The sequence below is a fragment of the Pelodiscus sinensis genome, chromosome 5, assembly GCF_049634645.1.
Source record: "Pelodiscus sinensis isolate JC-2024 chromosome 5, ASM4963464v1, whole genome shotgun sequence".
In the NCBI taxonomy this organism is placed as follows: domain Eukaryota; kingdom Metazoa; phylum Chordata; order Testudines; family Trionychidae; genus Pelodiscus; species Pelodiscus sinensis.
Genome location: NC_134715.1, coordinates 3,587,950 through 3,608,822, shown reverse-complemented (window position 1 = coordinate 3,608,822; position 20,873 = coordinate 3,587,950). Strand labels below are relative to the sequence as shown.

Here is a 20,873-nt window from a genome sequence, read left to right as displayed (position 1 = left end):
TGATACGGTGGGCCCAGCCAACCAGAGAAGCTCCCCTTCCCCCCACAAAGGGCCAGTCTGGAAGAACTCTGTGCTCATGGTGGGCTGGCTGGCAAGACACCAGACCTCCACGGGTAAACAATTAAACTGATATAATTTAACAGTTAACATTTTTAATGAGCATTTATGTCCCTAATCATAACACAAACAGCAGTAGTACATTGGCAAATGCGAGAACACTGCCAATATCCAAGTTGCCTTATGAAAAAAAAAACCCCTATCCCCAGGACCAAGTGACGGTGACAAGATGTTCCCTGGCAGGATGTGCCAGCCTGTCAGCGAGAATCCTCTAAAGGACGTGACCCTTCAGTCATTTTCCACGCCGTGCGCCAAGCTCTCAAACGCGCCAAGCTCTCAAGACGCTAAACCAAGTGGCCAAGTTTCTGAAGTGTCTGAGCATCGACTGACTCCCGCGGCGAATTCTAGCAGCTCACAGCAAGACAACTCGGTCTCCCCATCTGTGCAGCTCTGCGAGGTACCCTCATTTCTGCTCTCAAGTGTTGGTTAATTGGAGTCTATCGGCAGACTTCACCTGGGTCTGATTGCAGGCGGTAATCGTGACTATGTTCGCTCAAGCCAGAAGGGGGCAGAACTGCACTTCCTTCCTCCTCAGTCAGCAGTGAAGTTCTTCCTCTAGCAGACTTTGGGGAGGGAAGGGGATTAAAATCATTTCCGTCTCCATTGGCCTAACGCGATTCCCTTCCTTTCTGAAGCCCGCTTGCTACCAGAGAGCGGTGCCCAAAACTCGAGGCTGCATTTCTGGACGCTAATTGGAGACATTAGAGAGTCTGTCATGGCTCTGAAGGAGAGATGATCAAGACAAGTGCATTATGCCTCCAGTACAAACAGCAGAGGCAAGCTGGAACCAGCCAAATGGAATTCAATTTTAATAAACATTTAGCTCCTGCATAGAGGGTCATAGGGCGCTCAGAGCCCTTAGGTCCTTAAAGGAACAAAAAACTAGGGTAATAAGCTAAAGGAGGAAGTTTCTCAGGTTCCCTAGTCCGTGTAGCATCATCATGTCTTGTTTAAAAGTTAGATGGCGGGTTTGGAACTACTCACGTGACTAGTTATTTGGAGTGTTATCTAGAATAATACCGATCAGAACTTCTGTCCCATAGATACACTGAATATCAGGACTTCAATGGGAATAATAATCTGCTTAATTATTTTGCGGATTGGGGCCGGAGCAGATAGGAGACAATGCTCCCTCATTTAGATTTTAATAAGGAACAGTAATAAAGAGCACTGTATGTAGTCGAGGAAGGCAAAGTACTGAAAGAATCTGCAAGGGCTAATCCTATTTAACATCCTACTCCATCATGGGGCTGGAGGAATAAACACACTAATGAAATGAACAGAGGAAGCCGAGTTAGGAAGGAGCTGCGAATACCACTCAGGACAGAGAAATAAGAGAACTAGAGAGAAGAGGACATGGGGGCAGAGAAAAAGTGCAGTTCAGCCGGGAACAAAAATCTAATATATAAAGGAGAATGTTTGTGCTCTAATAACTCGGACAATATAGGATCTACCCCAACCAAACTTTGCATGGGATAACCTTTCCTCCAGGAGAAGGTTTTAAGGTACTTTTGGACCCAATCAGGCCCGATCCCAACCTGTAAAAATAAAATATAACCCACCGCACTGTGCTACAGGGGCGGCCCCGCCCACCCTAGGTCACGTGCCCACCGCCTGCGGCCCTAAAGTGCCATCTGGGACTCGCCCCACCCCCACAACGGCTCGGCATCCGTCCTGCCCTCTGTGGCTATGGTTACTAGGTAGTCTAAAACACCCCCCCCACCCAAAATGGCCACACTTGGGGGAGAGCGGGGGGAGGAACCGGCCAGCAGGAGAGCAGGGCTGGCCGGGAGTGGGGGGGAGTGGGGCTAGCTAGGGGAGATTGGGGGGGCAGCCAGCAGGAAGCAGGGCTAGTTGGGGACAGTGGGGCTGGCCAGAGGAGATCGGGGGGGGGGGCGGGTGGCCAGTGGGAAGCAGAGCTGGAGGGGTGGTGTCAGGGGCAGCGGTGCTGGCCGGGGGAGAGGGTGGCTGGCGGGAGATCGGGAGGAGGAGAACCAGCCGGGCTGGTGGAGGAGGGAGCGAATAGGCCGGCGGGGAGCGGGACTGAGCAACGCCGGGTGACTCCAGCTAATTAATAAATAAATAAAATCCACTCTGACTAACCCAGCTAAGGTAGAGACACTAAATCATCAGTTCAGTGACAGATACCAGGGAAGCAGCAATACTGAGAGAGCCACGGGCTGGCAGACAGCAGGAGAGATAGGAGTGGGCAATTGCACATGGTAGGGGGTGGAGGGGATGCAGGGGGGGGGGGGGGGAGCGCCTAGCCATTATCAGGCCTCCTACACAAAGGCATGGGGACAGAGCGGGGATAGGCCTGATGCAACTGTCGGTGGACACTCCCACTCCATTACGGTTAATCATTCCCAGAAAGACATTGGCAAACTGGAGGGAGCTTGGGGAACAGCAATAAACCCAACAGAGGGTCTGGAGGGTTGATTGGGAGGGGGGAGGGAAAGCTAAACACACTTAACTCCCTAAAGCTGTGGATGAAAGGAGAGGAATGTGAGACACGCAGGACAAGGAGAGGGGTAATGGGATGAAATTAAGCAAGTAAACCCCAGGTGGAAAATCAGGAGACGCACCATGACCATGAGACGCATTCAAGGTCTGTCGTGTCCAGGGGCATTTTATAGCTCGTCTGGAGATTGTTACAAAATACACTTCCTGGTTTGGCAGGAAGATCCAGAGCCCCCCGCCCTGCTCCCTGGCAAACTTCTCTAGCGTCCGTGATTCGGCCGGCTGATTTCTCTGCTTCTCAGCAGCGCTGTATGGTCACTCCTCGCGTCGGACTTCAGGCAAGGGCTGCACTACATTACGGTGAGCACCTATTGTGGCTGTCTCTATGAAGTAGCATCCAAAGGACAACCAGGAGCAGTGACCCATTGTGCTCCACAAGGCACAAGACACACAGCAAAGCAGTTCCTGCCCCCAAAGAACTTACCTTCTAAGGGGGGATCGCTATAGAGCGGCCGATCTAGCTACCTTGCTGTGGGGAATGAAAGGCCGTGCCCCTGAGAAACAGAGTTGAGCAGTCGTCAGTGCCCGAGGTCAATGGAAGACTTGCTCTGTCGGCCTCTCTGGGAACTGGGTTACCTATGGCAATAGGAGAACTGCCCGCCCCAGAAGCATCCCTAGTGTCTACATTTGATGTGCTATAGAGTGAAGACAAGTCCTTAGTTCCCGAGGCAGACAGTGGCAGGGATGCAGCTAGCTTTACTGAGCGGCAAGCCCTCCAGTCGAACAAGAGCCGTTTCCAGACTCCACATCTAGCACCGTTAGGCCCCCCCAGTCTCTCATCCCAACACCCTTGGGAGAGAAGGGCGTGACCCCTCCAACTCGGCACGAGTTGGTTTCTTCCAAACAGCGTCAAGGTGGTTGTTTGATAAACCCACCCCTCTCCCAACTGGCGCATGCCGCAGGCTCTGGCTCACCGGGCCGTAGATATTTGGGCTGGCGGGGGAGCAGCTTGGGAGGTGAGAAGAGCCCAAACTTCAACAGCGGTGGCCGGCCGGTGCCAGCTGCCCGGCTGCAGTGCGGACAGAGCACGGCGAGAGGCGTCCTTGCATGGCGAGGCCCGTTGACCACAATATCTTCTGAAACACTGGAAGATTCACGCAGCTCTGGTCGGGTCTTGCACTCAGTTTTTGTGTTCTTGCATTTCAGTCATTGCTGGGAGGTGGGGTGGGGCTGGGCATGAGGGTTCCCCGGGGAGAGAGGGCAGCCCCAGCCCTCTCTTACCCCAGCAGCTTGGGGCCATCTCTCCATGGCCACTGCATCTCCAGGAGGCACAACCAGGAGAGGGGAGCATGTCCCCCAGCTGGGGCCGGTCCCGGTTTGTCTGCCTCCTGCATCCCCCAGCCAGAGCGAGGAAAGCAGCAAACTGTGCACTTTCCCCTCGCTCCCTGAGTAAGCAACGTTCTCTTATTAATTAGGGGGCTGAGGGCCCCAACTTCCCCCTACCAGACACTTATGGGGTGGGAGGCTCAGGGCTCGGGCAGTCCCACATGGGAGCTGCATTCTCAGACAGCACCTTTTACCCACCTGGGGGTTTGGTCTCTTTTCTGTATGGTTTTATGCATCCTTGTGCTAAATATGGGGGGGGGGGGGGGGAGGGGGGGAGAAGAGCAGAAGGGGAGGGGCAGAACATCAGCCCCTCCCCCCACCAAACCCTTCCCTTGCTTTTAAGTTAAGAGGAAGCTGTATTCAGAACGTGGTGTGCCCAGATCTTGCTGTTCAGGAGACGTTCCTGAACAAAGAGGCAGACACGCTCTCCCCATCTATAGCAGACGGCAGCTAGTCCCTACATGACAAGCAGGCCCAGTGGGTCAGTACCTGGTGGAGTTCCAGGTATACCCAGCGAGAGAATGAGGGTCTTTACTACTGCTTCTAGTTCCTAAAACACACAGAAACACAAGACAACACACCTGCTCCTTCTAGCACGTTACTGCGTCCCCTCATTTAGCACCTGTGGCATCTCCAGTGTACAAACAGCCCAGGCAGCCAGCCACCACGTGGTAGGTGAAGACAAAAGACTGTTTGTACCCTCAGTGTCTCTGAAGGAGACTCACCGGTCAGTGCCTGTCTCCCAGTGGGTGGGGGCCGCAGGGCAACCGGGTTGTTTTTCTTTCCACAGACATTTTCCTCTGCCTTAGGGTAGACTGGTCACAAGCTGCCACTTGACCCGCTTTTCTGTCTGCTCCTCACACCTCACTACAGTTTTCTCACACAGGACTCACTGGAGACAGCAGCTAATTACCCTAAAAGGCTGTTAACCAAACTTCTCAGCTTAGGAAAGAGCAAGGCCATTACCCAAAGCTGGTTAAGCCCTTCAGCTCAAACCCAGCTTACCTTCTCAGAGCAGAACCCCAGAGCCAGAGGTCCATCTTGTTGCAAAGCACACCACAAAACTCCCTTCTTCTTCCAAACGGGGCTTGCCCCAGCTGCCTCACTCAGCTACTCTGGCCAAAACACCTGTTCTAAACAAGGCTCTGTCTCCAAACAGGCTGAGCCCTGGGCCTTAAAGGCACAGAGCAGTGGTCTGTTACAACCCCTCCCTGGACTGTCCTCGGTCTAAACCTGTGTGATCCAGAGACCTTGTCATGGAAATGCCTGTGGCTTGGGAGAAATGAGTGATACAACTCCTATTCCTTTCACCGGGGCTAGGATGTTACCGATTCATCGATTTACTCGGGACAGAGACAAGCCAATGCCAAGAGCCCGTGAAAACTCCACCCACCATAGGCACAGGGACTACCTCTAGACTGGCATGATTTTCCGGAAATGCTTTTAACGGAAAAGTTTTGTATTTGCCAGAGCCTCGGGGGGAGTCGTTTTGTATTTCGGGCTGTCGGGGGCGCCCTGCCCTTGAAGGGCCCTTCCTCCCATATGGGCCCCAATTAGCTGCATCTTAGTCAGAGGGAGGTGGGGACAACTTAGGGAACCCCCGGGGCTGGCTGAGAGGCTAGTTGAAGGCGGGGGGGGGGGGCTTGGTAGGGCCTGGGGAGATTGTAGGAGACTATCCTAGGGCTGTAAAGCGATTGAAAAACAGGCACGAAGGGGGAGGAGGGAACCCCTCAGCTTTTGATCCTAGCCCTGACCGAGCTGTAGGAAAGGGGGTCTCTTGGCAATTGTGCGTCACGCCGTTCTTCCCAGCGCGGTTCGTATCACCTCCCCGGAGCGCCTGCCCACCTGCTTACGCGCTCGAGGACGCTAGGGACGTAGCCGATGCCTTCTCAGTGGTCTCGAATGCAATTTCCTGGCTAACGATGGAAGTTCAAACCACTCCGGCCTCTCCTGCAAGGCTCGTGATAGCGGAGCTGGCAGCGAAACACAGAATGAGCGACTGGGGGCCACTCGTAGCTATTTCTTAAGGGTGTTTTAATAGCAGCAGATTTCTCGTTGTGAAGAAAAGCCAGAAACTGGGACCTGGCCCTCCCCTAAGGGCGGAAAGGAAAAGAACCCCAAAAGCCGGGGGCTTTATGCCAGTCCTTTGATTCTGGGTGCTATGCGTGTGACTCTTAGAGCATGGGGGCGGGGGTCAGTAAAACTGCCCCTAGCTTGCTGCAGCCCACCAGGGAGTGCCTGGCAGCCCCTGTCGGCGCGCCATAGGCCGGGTTTTGGGTGACCGATGTATCCAGCTCCAGTGATACCCCTGGATTTTAAACGCCTCACGGTTGCAACCACCTCAGGTTCCAGCCCTCAGCAATGGCAGTGAGAGCTGGGGGGCTGCTTCATGACGGTCGAGGTGGGGGGAAGGAAGGAGAATGCATGCCAGAGAAGAATGTGAGTCAGAGGGGGAGCAGCTAGGGCCAGAGAGCCGTGATGATGGTTCTTTGTTACCGGACGGTCCGAGCATGGGACGTGAGCGTGATGTAAGTGGTTGGTGTGGTGCCAAAAAGGCCTGGCCCAATTGGCCAACACATCTCCTGAGTCAGGCTCTCCAGACTTCAGCAGAGAGCCGAACATAGGAGCCCTCCATTTTGCAAACCCATGCAAGGCCGTGGCAAACCGTCCCCCGTGAGCGATGCCGAATCTCCCTGGGGCGCCGGGCGCTCTGCTAGCGGAGCTCTTTGCACGCGGCTCTTTGCACGGGATCCGCTGGTTGTGTCGTGAGGACGTTCACGCGTTGTACCGTCGCGCCTCGCGACTCCAGCCGCCAGTGTGGTAAGTGCGGTGCAGGCGGGTCCCTGACTCACAGAGCTGAGTCCACCCAGACTGGGCGGAGAGGATACGCAGGGGGAAAATGGCTGCTTACCCCCATTTGGCAGAGGGGAAACTGAGGCACGGAGCATTTCGGTTGCTAGATCTTTACCCTCCCAGAGGAAGCCTGTGGAAAAGGTGGGGATTGCCTGAGGCCTACCCCAGGGCCTTAGTAGCCTTCCCTCCAAGCCTGACATGGGACCTGCTGCTTCCCATGTCATTCACCCTGTGTCCGGATTGCGGGGGAGGGTGCTGCGAATCGTCACTGAAGCAGCCCCCTTTCCTTGAGGGCAGTGCCATGACTGGCCTGGGGGAGAGGGGGGCAGAAATCACTTGCCCTAAGGGGCGCAGGCACAGCCGGGCTGCTCCGTCGGGTGTCAGGGGCACCATGCCCTCCCCCCCCCCCCCCCCCCATCTTATAGATGTAACGTCCAGAGCTCGGCTAGGCTGCTGTGGACGGGGTGACTCCCGGCTTCCCCGGACGCCCAGCCCCCACGCAAGCAGGGAAAGTAACTACCCAAGAGAGCCCGGCGCGCACAGGGCCCCCACTGCCCTGAAATCCGGGCACAGGGAGCAGCGAGGCGGGGGCATGTCACAGGCAGCTGGAAAGTCCAGAAGCTCCTTCCCTTTCCTCGCCAACCCCCCCCCCCCCCTCCGGGGGAAGGGGCAGGGGTAGGGGCGGGCCGGGGAGGGAGGCTGCCAGGCACTGCCTCCTGCGGGCGGCGCGCGTAAGGGAGCCGCGGGGAGGCTGGGCTGTGGGTAGCGGGCACCTTTCCAGCGCCAATGCAGCCGGGCACCGAGCGGAGGCAGGCGCGGGGTGGCGTCGTGGCTGGCCCCTGGTTCCCCTGCCTGCGTCTCCCTGGCGCTCCGGGAGGGGCCGAGCGAGCCTCAGTCGGCGGCTGGCGCTGCTAGGGGCTGGCTGCTCCCAGCCCCGCTCACACGCAGCGCGGCGCGGCGCGGCTCGGGCGAGGACGCGGGCGGATCCGCACGCAGCAGCCCGGTGCCGCTGGAGACGCGCGGGCCGGCGAGGGCGCACGACTCCGGCTCCCTCCTGCGCCTGCCCCGCTCCCAGCCCCCGGCTGCGGCTGCCGCCCAGGCTCCGGCGGGCAGAGCGCGGCCACCCGGCCCCGGAGCGCAGCGGCCAGCCCGAGCCGCCAGCGCGCACCCATGCGCTAAGGAGCGCAGCGCGCAGCAGCCGCGGCGGGGAGGCAGAAGGCGCCGGCGCCGGAGGATGCGGGGCTCGGGCGCCTGGGCAGGGGCAGCGGGGCTGGGCGGCGGCGGCTCCCCGGCTCGCCTCTGGACGTGCCTCCTGCTGTGCGGGGCGCTGCGGAGCCTGCGGGCCAGCCCGGGCAATGAAGGTGAGAGGCGCGGGGCGGGCTCGCCCGGGCTCTGGGGCAGCGGCTCCCCGGGAACGCTTGGGGTCCCTGCGCCTGCGGGCGCACCTGTTCCTGCGCCCCCTTCGCGCTCTGCCCCCGCGTCCTCCCCAGCTCCCTAGCCGGCCCCGTACGCTGCCCGTGTCCAGGGGTCCCCTGCCCGCAGCTCTGCCTCTTGCCCTTCCTACCTCCCTGCCCCTTGCCCCCAACCGGCCGTGCCCACAGCCCGCACCGCCTCTGCCCCCGCGCGTCTCGGCCCCTCCGGCCCGGTGCCGCCCTTCCCCTGGCCGCCACTCGCTCCCCTCTGCCCGGGACGGGCTGGGACTCGGACAGGCGGGGTGGGTCACAGTTGCCAGTCCGGGGTTGTGTCCTGCTGGGGGTGGTTGGTTGGGGTTACGCTGTGTGGGCTCGGGTTGAGGGGATGCGTGTTTGGAGTGAGGCTATGTGGGTATAGGACTGTGGGTATTTTATGTGCTGGGCTTGTGTGTTTTGTGCAGGACTGCGTGGGTATATTGTGTGTGTGTTTAGGGTGATGCTGTGTGTGGTTGGATTGTGGGGTGCGTGTTTGGTTTGAGGCTGTGTGGGTATTTTGTGTATTGGGCTGTGTGGGTATTTTATGTGTTGGGCTTGTGTGTGTGTGTTGTGTAAGACTGCGTGGGTATTTTGCGTATTGTGTGTGGTTAGGGTGATGCTGTGTGTGGTTGGATTGTGGGGTGCGTGTTTGGTTTGAGGCTGTGTGGGTATTTTGTGTATTGGGCTGTGTGGGTATTTTGTGTGTTGGGCTTGTGTGTGTGTTTTGTGTAGGACTGCGTGGGTATATTGTGTGTGTGTGTTTAGGGTGATGCTGTGTGTGGTTGGATTGTGGGTGCGTGTTTGGTTTGAGGCTATGTGGGTATTTTGTGTATTCAGTGTGTGTGTGTGGTATCCCACTGTTCCTAGGATAAGTTATGCTCTGTGTGTTCCTTTTGCTGTGTGTGTCCCTGCTGTTGGGTTTGTGTCGTTGGGCTGCGTGCCTATTTTGTGCCGTGTTGTGCTGCGTGGTTGGACTGAGCTGTATGTCACACACTTAAAATATCTCTTAAGCATCTCATCTCAATTGTCCCTGCTCCAGAGCTTGGCAATTAGCCTCTGAGCAAAGCGCCAAGAGTCCAGCGCCTAAACACAGCCCCCAGCATCAGCAAATGCAAATCCAAACCACCTCCAGACACCCACCCAGAAGTCAGAGGATGGGAATAGAATTTACCGTCCCTCCCTCCCCTCAAAAGCTATTTATTTATGGTGCATTTCATGTGCTGTCCAAAGTTGATTTACTTTTTTTTTAAAAAAAAGATGCTTTGTGCAAGAAGAAAAATATCAGGAGACATGAGAGCACATAACAGTTATTACTTACACTACCATGACAAGCCCAATGGATGCTTACATTGATTATTGCTGACAATTTAAAAGTTTCACCTGTTTAAAGTCACTTACGACAAGATTTTCCATGTGGCTGGAATGCTGCTCAGTTTTTCTAAAGCCTTTTTTTTTTTTTTTAGTAGCAACAGCAATAATATTGAGGCTTTTTGTTGTTGTTTTTGCATCCACGTGCTAGATGTAATACACACTTTCAGGCCAGGAAGCTTGCTTCTATGTGAATTCATATCAGCAAAAACAGCTTTATTACACAGTGATTTATTAGGGAAATTCCTATCGGGGCAAGGAAATGGACAGCATCATCAGGGTTTCAAAGCAGTGGCTTTGAGGTAGCTTGTCATAATATGCTTTAGAAAAGGAGACTAATGCAAAGTACAGAAAAATATAGGGACAGCTTCCCATGGCTGTGAAGTTACTGAGTGCGCAGGGCTGGAGAATGGATAGATTAGGGGAGGATGGACATGTCTTTAGATTTCTCCTCTCTAAATACATCACTGGCACACATCTGCTCACCAGGGAATTCATTTGCATGGCTCTCAACAGGCAGCTACTCACATGGTGTTGATTTGAGTCGAGTCCAAGCTGGGAGTAAGTTTGGTTCTGTTTTACCATGATTTGCATTGATCTATTAATAAGGAGAGAGACAGACTGAGGGGCTTTGCGTCTGCAATCTCTTACTTGCGCCCTGTCTTTACGCATGTGAGTAAGGCCCACTGAAGTCAGAGGCAAGCGAGTAAGGGCTACTTGTGAACAAACATTTTGTAGGATCAGGTCTATGTTGTCGGATAGGAGAATGGAATTGTTGTTAAACAGTCCAGTGGGCTCTTAAGAGCAAGAAGATACATGGGAATATCCCCATAATTATTGACAGCACATGGGTTGGCTTTATACTATCTCACTCTTGCTTTGATTCCCAGTCTCCAACTTTTATCCTTTTAATAAGCCCCAGGCAGAAAGCAAAGTCGAGAGGTAGACCTGAAGGTATTCAGTAACAGCCACTCTTCACCATGTGTAGATTTATTTGTAAACAAGCATTATGTGACAAGTGCTTTTCACAGCATGGCTTCTTGGCCAATTACTGCTGAACAGTTCTGCTTTGAAAATGATTCACCCTGCAGTGAATCAAGGCTAATTCATTAGAGCTTCACTTGCTAAAGTCCTTGTGCCATATGCCGTTGACACTTGTCAACGGTTTGGGTTTGAAAAGTTCAGTTTTGCTTCTCTCAGCATTCAAGGTGCTTTGGAGGGGGAAAGCAATTGGCTGGTGTAAATTGCTATCTATATCTCAGTGGAGGTCAATAGAGACATGAGAACTAGCCAAGGGATCATAGGTTTATATGTAGCCAATATGGGGAAGTCAGGGTGGGTGGCTTCCTTGAAGAGTGGAGAATAAAAAAGTTTGTACAGTTTTGTGTATGGGTTTTTTTTTGTTTCCATCGTAATTTTGGTTTTGCTGGGCTGAAAACAAAACAAACTTTGCTAGCAAAGAACTCGTACCATGTGGCTGCCTGAGCTTAATAGCTTTTATTTTCCTGGAACAATGGAGATAGTTTTATTTTCACTTGTATTATAAATCAAATGTTAGTACTGAGTGACTCTGAAATGAAACTCTTGTTTTAGCTGCAGCGGTATTGGGTAGGAGATGTTGAAATCCATATCATGCCATGTGGATTCGATTTCTTTTTAAAAGTTCTAGACTAAAGTTAGGTTCCTAAATGCATAGATGGGCATCTTGTTCTATGGTACGTTGTCAAAGGAGTTGAGCTTTTGATCACTTCCATTGTTCTCAACTGGAGATGTTTGGGTGAAAAATCTGGCCACATTCTAAAATGCCTAAGTATGGATTTGGGGTAAAAGTAGACTCCACTTTAAAAATGTTGTCCACAGTTTCATTAGCAGTTGCACTGTATCTTAATCTGTATGTGGTAAAGGAAGAGAAGTCAGTCCAATAAATAGCGTCTTTGATTCATTGTTTAATGGTGATTATGGAACTCCTTTTCAAATGTTACAAGTTAGAATCCTATTCTTTGTATTTCAGCCTTCCGCCCCCTGATAATGCACAATCAGAAATTCAACTCTATTGAGAATATTCAAAATCCAATATTTCAAAAGTAGTCCTTTACATTAAATGCATTATCCAGGACTTCTCCTCAGAGAAATGACTTCCCCTGAGTTAGTCATGCATGTTTTATTTTATTGACACATACTGGACTGTGAGGTGGTGGTTTTTTTTTTTTTTTTTTTTTTGCATAGCAAAGAATATTGATAGCAATTAATCAGATATATGTTGCTTGCGGCTGTAAGACAACAATGTTAACACAGTAATTGCCTGAGTTATGTTTTTTCTGGAAACTGCTTGATGCCAAAGTCACTACATGATTGAGATACCATTTGAGAGGCACAGTACATGCACGGAATAGATTACGTTCCTGTGTGAGCTATATTTCCTGTCCCCCCCCCCCCCCTTGGCAGTACTGAACCATTACTTGACATCAGGGATTGCATTAAACTTTGTTTCTTGCACATCTTTAATGGTAGAAAATGCCCTTGTTTTAAATTGTCCTAAATTTGAAAGTTTTTGGGAGTGACTTTTAAAAATTCTATTTACGTGACCCTTATAATGAAAGAAGGCTTTCTTTTTTTAAAGGAATGATTTGGTTCACATTTTTTTGTAAATTGGGGTTGGTTTGCAGCTCTCGTTTGGAAATAAACTGGCTGGCGTTCAGGTATCCTCTGAGCAGATTTTCAAAAGACTTGTCTGTTTTCTGATTGTTTTAAGAAGATATCACAGCTACCTTATTTGCATAATTACTACTAAAATAAAAAAAACCCCGAATTAGAACTACTCAGCGGAAAATAAGTGCTGATCAGACAATACTGTAATAATTGCTAACTAGATTGTCATTATTTCAACAAAGTGAGTTTTTCCCCCCTTCCCGCTTGCTTAACGATGTGGCTTACACAGAAACAGGTAGATGATGCAAGATTGAGATAGATGCTTGATCCTTAACTCCTGTCTGTCTTTTATTTCAGTAGCTTAAGAATACTGAATTAGGGTTAATTTAGAATTTCCAGAACTTTGTCCATTTTAACTACCTATAGTTTGGAGGGTTTGTCTGGCTGGATTTATTTAATTGATTCATTTATAGTTTAATTTTATTTAAGGGGCAGAAGGAACCGGCAGAGTTAGAGAAGATTTTAAAAAGCAGATGGTTTATTCCAGAGGCTGGAATGGTTCTAGATGCTCTAATGCCTTAATGAAGTATGTATTTATCTTGATGGTGGCAAAATTCCCACAGATCTGGTCTATTGGGTAAACACATATTTAGGTATGTTATTGAAACACATTATATTTAACTCATTACAACTGTTTTCTAATGAACTCACAACAAACCGCTATATCTGTAGTCTGTTTCCCTTTCAAGCTATTCAAATCTATTGGGTACAAACAAGTATCTAACCAGGTTTCTTAAAAAGGTATTACACAGGGAAGACAGCCTCAGCCTCATAAATCACATATTCAGACAGCTCTTACATTATTTTAACAAAGCTATAGATTGGGAAACTATGCAAGCTGGCCATATTTTAATGTGTGCTGGGTAAAAATAGATATCTAACTTTGGAGCTGTTCCAGTCTATTAATAAAGTCCCTATTACAAGCTTTTAAAAAGTTTGGTGCTCTTCAGTGGATGGCATTGGAACAGTTCTTTTTTTAAAAAAACTCCTTTCTGTATTAATGATTTTAGACTGGTTGGAAGAATAATCTTTGCTCACGCACATACTCCTGTTGACTTTAAATCGAGTTCGGTGGGGCTGCTGATGTGGGGTTTTCAGAATCCGGCTCCCCAACATGTCTCAGAGTTGTTGCCTTTTTCCTTTCAAAATATTCAAAGCAGTGACATTGCTTACAAAATAATCAAATACTGTTTCAGTTTTAAATCAAATCCTTTTTTTTTTTTTTGGCTTTAGATATACAAAAAAGCATTTGGAGCATAGCTTTGAAATATGACTTCAGAATGAGTCAGCTTAGGGTGATGTGTTATGTATTTTAAAAATACACAACAATTAACCCCCAAGACTGCATCTAACCCACGTTAACGCACATGATCACAATGATTATAAATACATCTAACTAGGCAGAGCATCTTGCTGTAGAAATACCGATAGACCTTCCTCCTTTAGTATCATAAAAGTTGACACCATAATTTGATGTATAAAGCAGCTATTTGCAAATCAAGTTACAGTTGAATAAACTGGCAGGTATTCCCAGTGGGGAACTACATCGTTAGTGTGGTTCACTGTTGGAGCTCACTTGCCCCCTATTATGCAACGTTAAAAAAAGTACTGTATCATTCCTTCAATTTCCTTTGGGCGGTGCAAATAATCAAACAAAATTTTAGGCCTGCCAAGGAAGTGTTTCTGAAATTATATTTTACAGTGGTTGCAAAAAACTTTTAATCCTCTGAAAAAAAGAGCCATTTTCAACACGTGTTCAAGACGATGCCAAACCAGATCACTTGATTTTATGCCCCGGCATGTTCATTTTTTTTACATGTGGCCGGATAAAGCTGGTAAGTAAAATCTCTACTGGGTGATAGGATTTGTGCATATGGTGTGTTTCTTGTGTTATTAGGTAATACATTAAACCTTAGAGTTAGGGTTGCCAGGTGTCCGGTTTTCACCCACATTGACCAGTATTCGGGTTCCCCGTTGGATAAAAAACTCCAGAAAATATCAAACGTGAAATGTCCGGTATTTCCTGTTTCCCTCGGGTGGAAGCCCGGCGGGGCCAATTTTCCTCTGCCCCATCTGGCGGGGACAGGGAAGCGAGGAGTGTGGGGGGCCATTTAAAGACACAGCACACTTTTTTTTTTTTTTTTGCTCAACAACTTTGGTCTTCCCTTTTTTTCCTTAATAGAATTTTTTTCCTGGTTTTTTTTGGGGGGGGAGGAGGTGGGGCTGTTTGGTATACAGGCAGTCCCCGGGTTACGTACAAGATAGGGACTGTAGGTTTGTTCTTAAGTTGAATTTGTATGTAAGTCGGAACTGGTACAGATTGTAGGGGAAACTCTAGCCAAACATTTCTCCAGAGCTCAGTTTTATTCTCCCACACCTCCCTTCCCTCAGTCCTTTATTCTCAAGCTGAGGTGTCTGCTGAGAAAAGCCGCTCCGCGTCTCCCTGGTCTGCTGGGGGGCGCTAGCTTCGCGTCTCCCTGGTCTGCTGGGGGGCGCTAGCTTCGCGTCTCCCTGGTCTGCTGGGGGGGGGGGGCGCTAGCTTCGCGTCTCCCTGGTCTGCTGGGGGGAAGCAGCTAGTGCGGGGTTGCCTCACCCTGTTTGTAAGTAGGGATCTGATGTAAGTCGGATCCATGTAACCCGGGGACTGCCTGTATTTTGTTAAACCATCTGGCAACCCTACTTAGGGTCTCAGATGCCTCATGCAGCAGTTTTCCTCCAGTGTAACTTGGAGAATCAAGCCCATCTAAATCAATCTAAATGGCTTTGAATTGAAGCTTGTAAAGAGGTTTACTTCATTTCTCGAAGTTCAAGACATTTGAGGTCTGATTCCCTTCTTTACCCCAGTGTAAATCCACTAACCACTGTGAAGATTTATTCCTGAATTAGACCGTGTCTAGGTACAGACTTGCACCAATTTAATTAAATTAGGTTAGTTAAATGGATGTGTCCTCTGTGTGGACACTTTTTCTTGAATTTAAGAGAGGCTTAGTTTGGTTCATCTTAATCTTGCTCCTGCTCGAGTAATTTAAGCTAAACCAAACTAAGCCACTCTTAAACCTAATTAAGGCTTTGTCTACACTGCCAGTTGAGTGACACAACTTCTGTTCTTCGCAGGGGTTTAAATTTGTCCCCACCTCCACCCCCACACATCGGATACATTGTCACTTGCTGCAGCAAAATGTAACTGGCTTTTTGGCTGGAACACTCTCTTGTTGATGGTGCAAACAAGTATTGCCAACAAACAACATTTACACTGCCCGTGCCATTAAAAGTGTGTAGTGTAGACAAAGCTGAAGAGCGTTGAATTAGAACCTCCCACTGCCAGCAGAAGAAAATCAGTCGTCCTTGCACTCAGGTGTCTTTTTATCCCCCATTTAGAAAACCTACAATCAGATTTTCCCTACATAAGGCAGAGGGAAAACCAAGTGTGCAAACCCAGGGTAAACATTTCCTTACAGTGCTGAGTCCTGAACGTTTTCCTAACCATGCTACCGTGCTGCATCTCAGGATAAGCATGTTGTTTACTGTTCCTCTCCGATCGATGCTTCACCTTTGTGACCCTTATCATTAGGCTTGGAAGGATTAGATTTGGATTGGCAAGCATCTATAAAAGTCAATTTCACCCCCACACGCAATCTGATGGAAAAGTATTTCCATCCATGCCTGAAATGTAGAGACAGGCAAAGTAAGAAAAGATGCTTTTTGAGAATTTAGAGCGGGATGTATGGATATTTGCTTTATGTTGATATGTTATGGTGACAAATTGTTTCAATGATTATCAAATGCTAATATTTTGAATCTCAACATCTACTGCACGTTAAATGATTCTTATCTCCCATATAATTCCCTGTAAGGGCACAACTACACAGCAGGGCTAAAGCCGAAATAGGCTATGGAACTTGAGATACATCAATTGCTGAAGTTGAAATAGCTTATTTCGGCTTTTGGCGTTGTCTGTGCGGCAGGAAGTCTGATTTAGAGCATTCTTCCTCCAACTTCTCTTCCTTCTCATAAAATGAGTCCAAGTAAGAAGTCCTCCAGCTTGATTGCTTTTAGTGAAGACATGGACTATGTTATTTCGGAATAACATCAGTTATTCCGAAATAACGTTGCTGCGTAAACGTACCCTAAGTGTACGTCTAGACTACACACATCTTTCGAAAGAGATCATCTAGACAGCCCCAACTTTTTTGAAAAAGCAATCCGCTTTTTCAAAAGAGCGGAGCCAGGCAATCTGGATGCTCTCTTTCGAAAAAGCCCTGTTTGTGGTCAAGAACACCTTTTTTTGAAAGAGCTCTTTCGAAAAAAGGCACTCTTCCTCGTAAAGTGAGGTTTACCACTGTCGAAAAAACCACCGTATTCTTTCAATTTAATTTCGAAAGAACATGGCGGCAGTCTAGGTGCGGGTGAAGTTTTTTTGGAAAAAGGCCACTTTTTTCGAAAATGCCCCTCCCCTGTAGTCTAGACATAGCTTACATATAAACATGAATTAAATAAATTAATGGAGATTGCCTATCTCCTAGAACTGGAAGGGACCTTGAAAGGTCATTGAATTGAGTCCAGTCCTCTGCCTTCACAGCAGGACCAAGTACCATCCCTGACAAATTTTTGCCCCAAATCCCTAACTGGCCTCTGTAAGGATTGAACTCACAACCCTGGGTTTAAGCAGGCTAATGCTCAAACCACTGAGCTATCCCTCCCCCCACGTGAACATGGATACAAATAGAGAAAAATTCTGAAAAGTAAATTATAAACTTAAATATCGTGTTATCCATTATATATAAGAATCCATTCTGCCAAGGCTACTTATTGAATCACAAGGAGTTCACAAGCCTGACAATCTCCTGACCTTGCCTCAAATTCATGTTTTAAAGACTCACGTTGCCAATTTGTTTCCTCCTCAAAAATGAAGGGTTCTGTTGTGATTAGCCACTTGCTGCTTTCCTTGGGTGAGTTGCATCTGTTTTCCTTGTGAAACCAGATAACCAGTTTGACTGTCTGGAGGGAGGAGCCACCAAAGTACCAGTCTAATTGTATTCGCCTAGGAAGCCGGGAGAGGAATTCTTCACTTACTTGAATCACTCTCGTCCTCATCCCGCACGCCTGTCTCTGTGCCCAGCTGAATAATTAGGCAGCTGGCTTTGCAGAAGAAAAAGCACTTGGCTTTTCAGCAGTTTCCCAAAGCCATTGGATTGACCAATTTGAGGGTCGGCCTTTAGTCACTGTGGGGTTTAATTCTCCTGGTTCCTAGCTTGCTTTGACTACATTTTTATTTTCTGTGCATGCAGGGCCAGTGTTCAGGCAAACTGATATGGGCTAGAAATCAGCAGCTCGATTTGTTAAACCCGATGCCTGAGGGCCGGATCCGGCCCCTGGCTTGCCTGGATCTGACCCCCGAGGCTCAGGGCTCCCCCTCCCAACTTCGGGGAGCTGGTGCTCCAGCCCTGCATCCCCCCTTCCACCCAGACCCTGCACCCCCTTTCCACTCCTGCACCCTCCCTCCTGCCCAGACCCCACCCCCCAAACCTGCTTCCCAGTAGCCCCCTTCCTCACAGTGAACTCCTCATTTTTGGCCCCACCCCAGGGTGCATGGGGACCACAGTCTACTTACCCCAACCCCCCTAGGCTGTGGTGTACTCACAAAATGTGTGTGTGGGGGGGGGGAGGGGGGAGTTACTACTCACTATTGTGTGGCCCCCGACTGAGTTTTCTGTGGGTCAGTGGCCCCCGACCCAAAAAACATTCCCCACCCCTGTGTTCAGCCAATCGCAGTGGAAAGTAGGCCTGGATCTGAAGTAATTCTGTGACCCTTCTGGTGCAGAATGTGAGCACCTCATGCTCTGTCAGACTGTGTGCCCTCCCAACACTCCTGAGGTAGCGCAGTGCGATTGTCCCCCTTGTACAGAGAGAGAACTGAGGCACAGGGAGAATAAGTGACTTGCCCAGGGTCACGCATGGTAGCTGTGGCACAGTGGGGAACTGAACCTAATTCTCTTGCAGTGCAGGTTAGTTCCCTAACCACTAGACTTTCCTGCCATTTTGTAAGTCCAACCATTTAATTCGCAAGGGCCTGGAGTGATGCACAAGCCTCCCACCCCCCTGGCTTGTCTGGTGCCCTCACTGGGCTTGATGTTCTGTGCTAATCTTTCATGAGTTCTGCAGGGAGTCCAGAGACACAGGCAGGCTCTGACTGCGTTGTGCCTGTTGCTGGCGCAAAAGGGCGGTATGTTTGGTGGACCAGGCCAGTGGGGAAGGTCCTTCTCTGTAGGGCAGTGTTTCTCAAACTATGTTTTAAGGCAGTGAGAGCTGTGCTGTGGAGAACAGAATTCAAAATGGCTGCCCTTAAAGGGCAGGCAGCCTCTTTTTTTTTTTTTTTTGGCTTAACAAAAAATCATTGGTCTTCCTCATTAAAATAAATGATTGTTTGGTGTTCCTCAATCTTAAAAAGTTTAAGAAACACTGGTGTAGGACATGCTCTAGTTGAGTGGTTTTCAAAGCACGGGTCCCAGAAGGTTGCTTCGCTGGAGGGTCACGGTGCTGCGCCCTGGAAGTGGCCAGCAACAGGTCTAGTTCCTAGATGGGGGGTCCGGGATCCAAGTACTGCCCCCGCCCTGAGCACCAGTTCCCTGCCCCCATTGGCCGGTTCTGAGCCAATGAGAGCTGGGGGGTGGTGTCTGCTGGTGAGAACAGCACATAGAACGGCTTGTGCGCCTCTGCCGAGGAGCTGAACCTGCTGCTGGCCGCTTCTGGGGAGCTACTGGAAGTAAGTCTGCACCCCAGTCCTCTGAGTTAGGCCCCCCCCCATTCCTGGCACCACCCCATAGCCTGCGTCCTCATCAAAAGATAGTTATGTTGGGTCGCAGGCATCCGCCATTGTCCTCAACCAGGTGGTGAGAGGAAACAGTTTGAAAACCGCCACCCTAGCGGTCGGTAGCGCTCCTCCTCCTGGCCACTGGCATGTGGGGAGGGTGGCCAGGTAAGAAAGGACGTGGCAGAGCCACTGCGTACCTGTGTGAGGCAGGACTGCCTGCGCATCTCCTTGGTGCCCTCAGGCTGCTCTAAGGCCTACCAGGCTGGTGCGTGTGCAGGGGGATGGAGACGGGATGTAAAACGGTCTTGGAGCCACTTTTCCCGCTTTCTCATTGGGCCCGGTAAGTTTATCCGACTGGTATAAGGTTGCCGGGAGGACCCGCCCCACCGCCCTTCCTTCCGCAGCTCCCTTCTCCTGCCTGCCTTTATCTGACACCGCATTTTCTTCTACGTTGCACTTGCAAACTGGGTACAATTCTTTGCAGCTACCTTCCGCTGTGCTTTTATTCACGGCCCGTCGGTTTTACCTGTGAGCAATCAACCAGCATTTGCTTGCATTATCGTTAGTGGCTTTTCTCACGGTCTTTTTTATCCATTTCCCTACTACTAGTTTATTTTCAGAAGACAAGGGGAGAAAAATAATTTTGTTTTTCCACCAACCCTCCCTTCCCCACTCACCGAAAAAGGCCTCCCCTGTCAGGCATCAGAAAAGCCAATAAATCTTTCTAACCGTTCCTTGCTCCCAAGAGCCATCCGCATATAATGTCAGTTACTTTTTTTCTACTTGAATGAATTCAAAGGCAGCAAAACGGTCATTATTGTGGATTGGAAGGCTCTGGTGGCGGTGGATAGCGTGGACAGCTGAAATCTTGTGAGGCGGCTGAAAATGAGAGCTGTCAGGGTAATTTGACATCTATAGTTATGTCTGTGCTGTGTCTCTTTATTTCTGTCCGGTTTCATAGTATGTGTAACATAATTTGATGGGCACCTTCTGGAAGAAAAATGCCTAGAAAAGCGATTTGATGGGTGGATTTTTGTGGGGGAGTCTTTTTTTTTTTCCTCCTTCTCCCTCTGGGATTATAGATTGTTTAAAAGTAGACGTGCGATTTCTTGTTCTGTTACAAAGACCCTGGCTCATAAAAGCCCCCAACTAGGTCCTGAACTTGAATCTTGTGGTTAAATGCCATTGACTTCACTAGGACATACGTGCATACGGATTATCCAGTCTCGGAACTGTGTTGCTCAGCCTAAGGTGTGGGGGCGGGGAGCCTAAGGTGGGGGGGGGGGGCGAGGCTCAGAAACCCCCCCTCCAGCATTGGGGACCCCACACTGGTGCTCCAGCCCCCCTGTCGTCGTCCTGTGGGGCTGGAGCACACAAAATCTACTAACCTGGACCCCCCTAGACTCTGGTGTGAGAGGGGAATTTGGGGGGTGTCTTTCGCCTCAGTTGCTTCTCACTTGTGTGCCACCTGTGACTGATCTTCCAGAGCTTAACTCTCCTTCCAGTTAGAAAGTTTTCCTAACGTCTAGCCTAAATCTCCCTCGCTGCAAGATTAAACCCATTGCTTCTTGTGGTACCTTCAGTGGATGTGTGCTCACTGGCCTCTTCTATAACAACCTTAGCATGTTTAAAGATTATTTTCTGGAATCCTTCCTCTCCAGTCTTTGATCAAAACTACTCTTTCCTTGCAGGTTCATTTTTCTGAACCTTTTGTCGCTTTG

The 20,873-nt window shown here is 49.8% G+C and overlaps 1 protein-coding gene and 1 long non-coding RNA gene across 18 annotated transcripts in view; one reads left to right on the top strand and one right to left on the bottom strand.

The window, feature by feature from the left end:
* The window catches only part of LOC142829391 (uncharacterized), an 86,896-nt gene extending 81,831 nt beyond the window's left edge, over nucleotides 1-5,065 (bottom strand). For both annotated transcript variants that reach the window (XR_012903783.1, XR_012903782.1), the window contains exon 1: nucleotides 4,969-5,065. This is a non-coding gene — a long non-coding RNA (uncharacterized LOC142829391). The remainder of the gene's footprint in view (nucleotides 1-4,968) is intronic.
* A 2,464-nt stretch (nucleotides 5,066-7,529) lies between these two features.
* EPHA5 (EPH receptor A5) overlaps nucleotides 7,530-20,873 on the top strand; it is a 259,608-nt gene continuing 246,264 nt past the window's right edge. For 5 of the 16 annotated variants that reach the window (XM_075929252.1, XM_075929244.1, XM_075929246.1 and 2 more), the window contains exon 1: nucleotides 7,532-8,177. In XM_075929252.1, the coding sequence (XP_075785367.1) occupies nucleotides 8,051-8,177 (127 nt within the window). In that variant the 5' untranslated portion in view covers nucleotides 7,532-8,050. Of the gene's footprint in view, nucleotides 8,178-20,873 lie in introns of all 16 variants that reach the window. The other 11 variants (XM_075929253.1, XM_075929248.1, XM_075929247.1 and 8 more) reach the window with 4 other exon arrangements.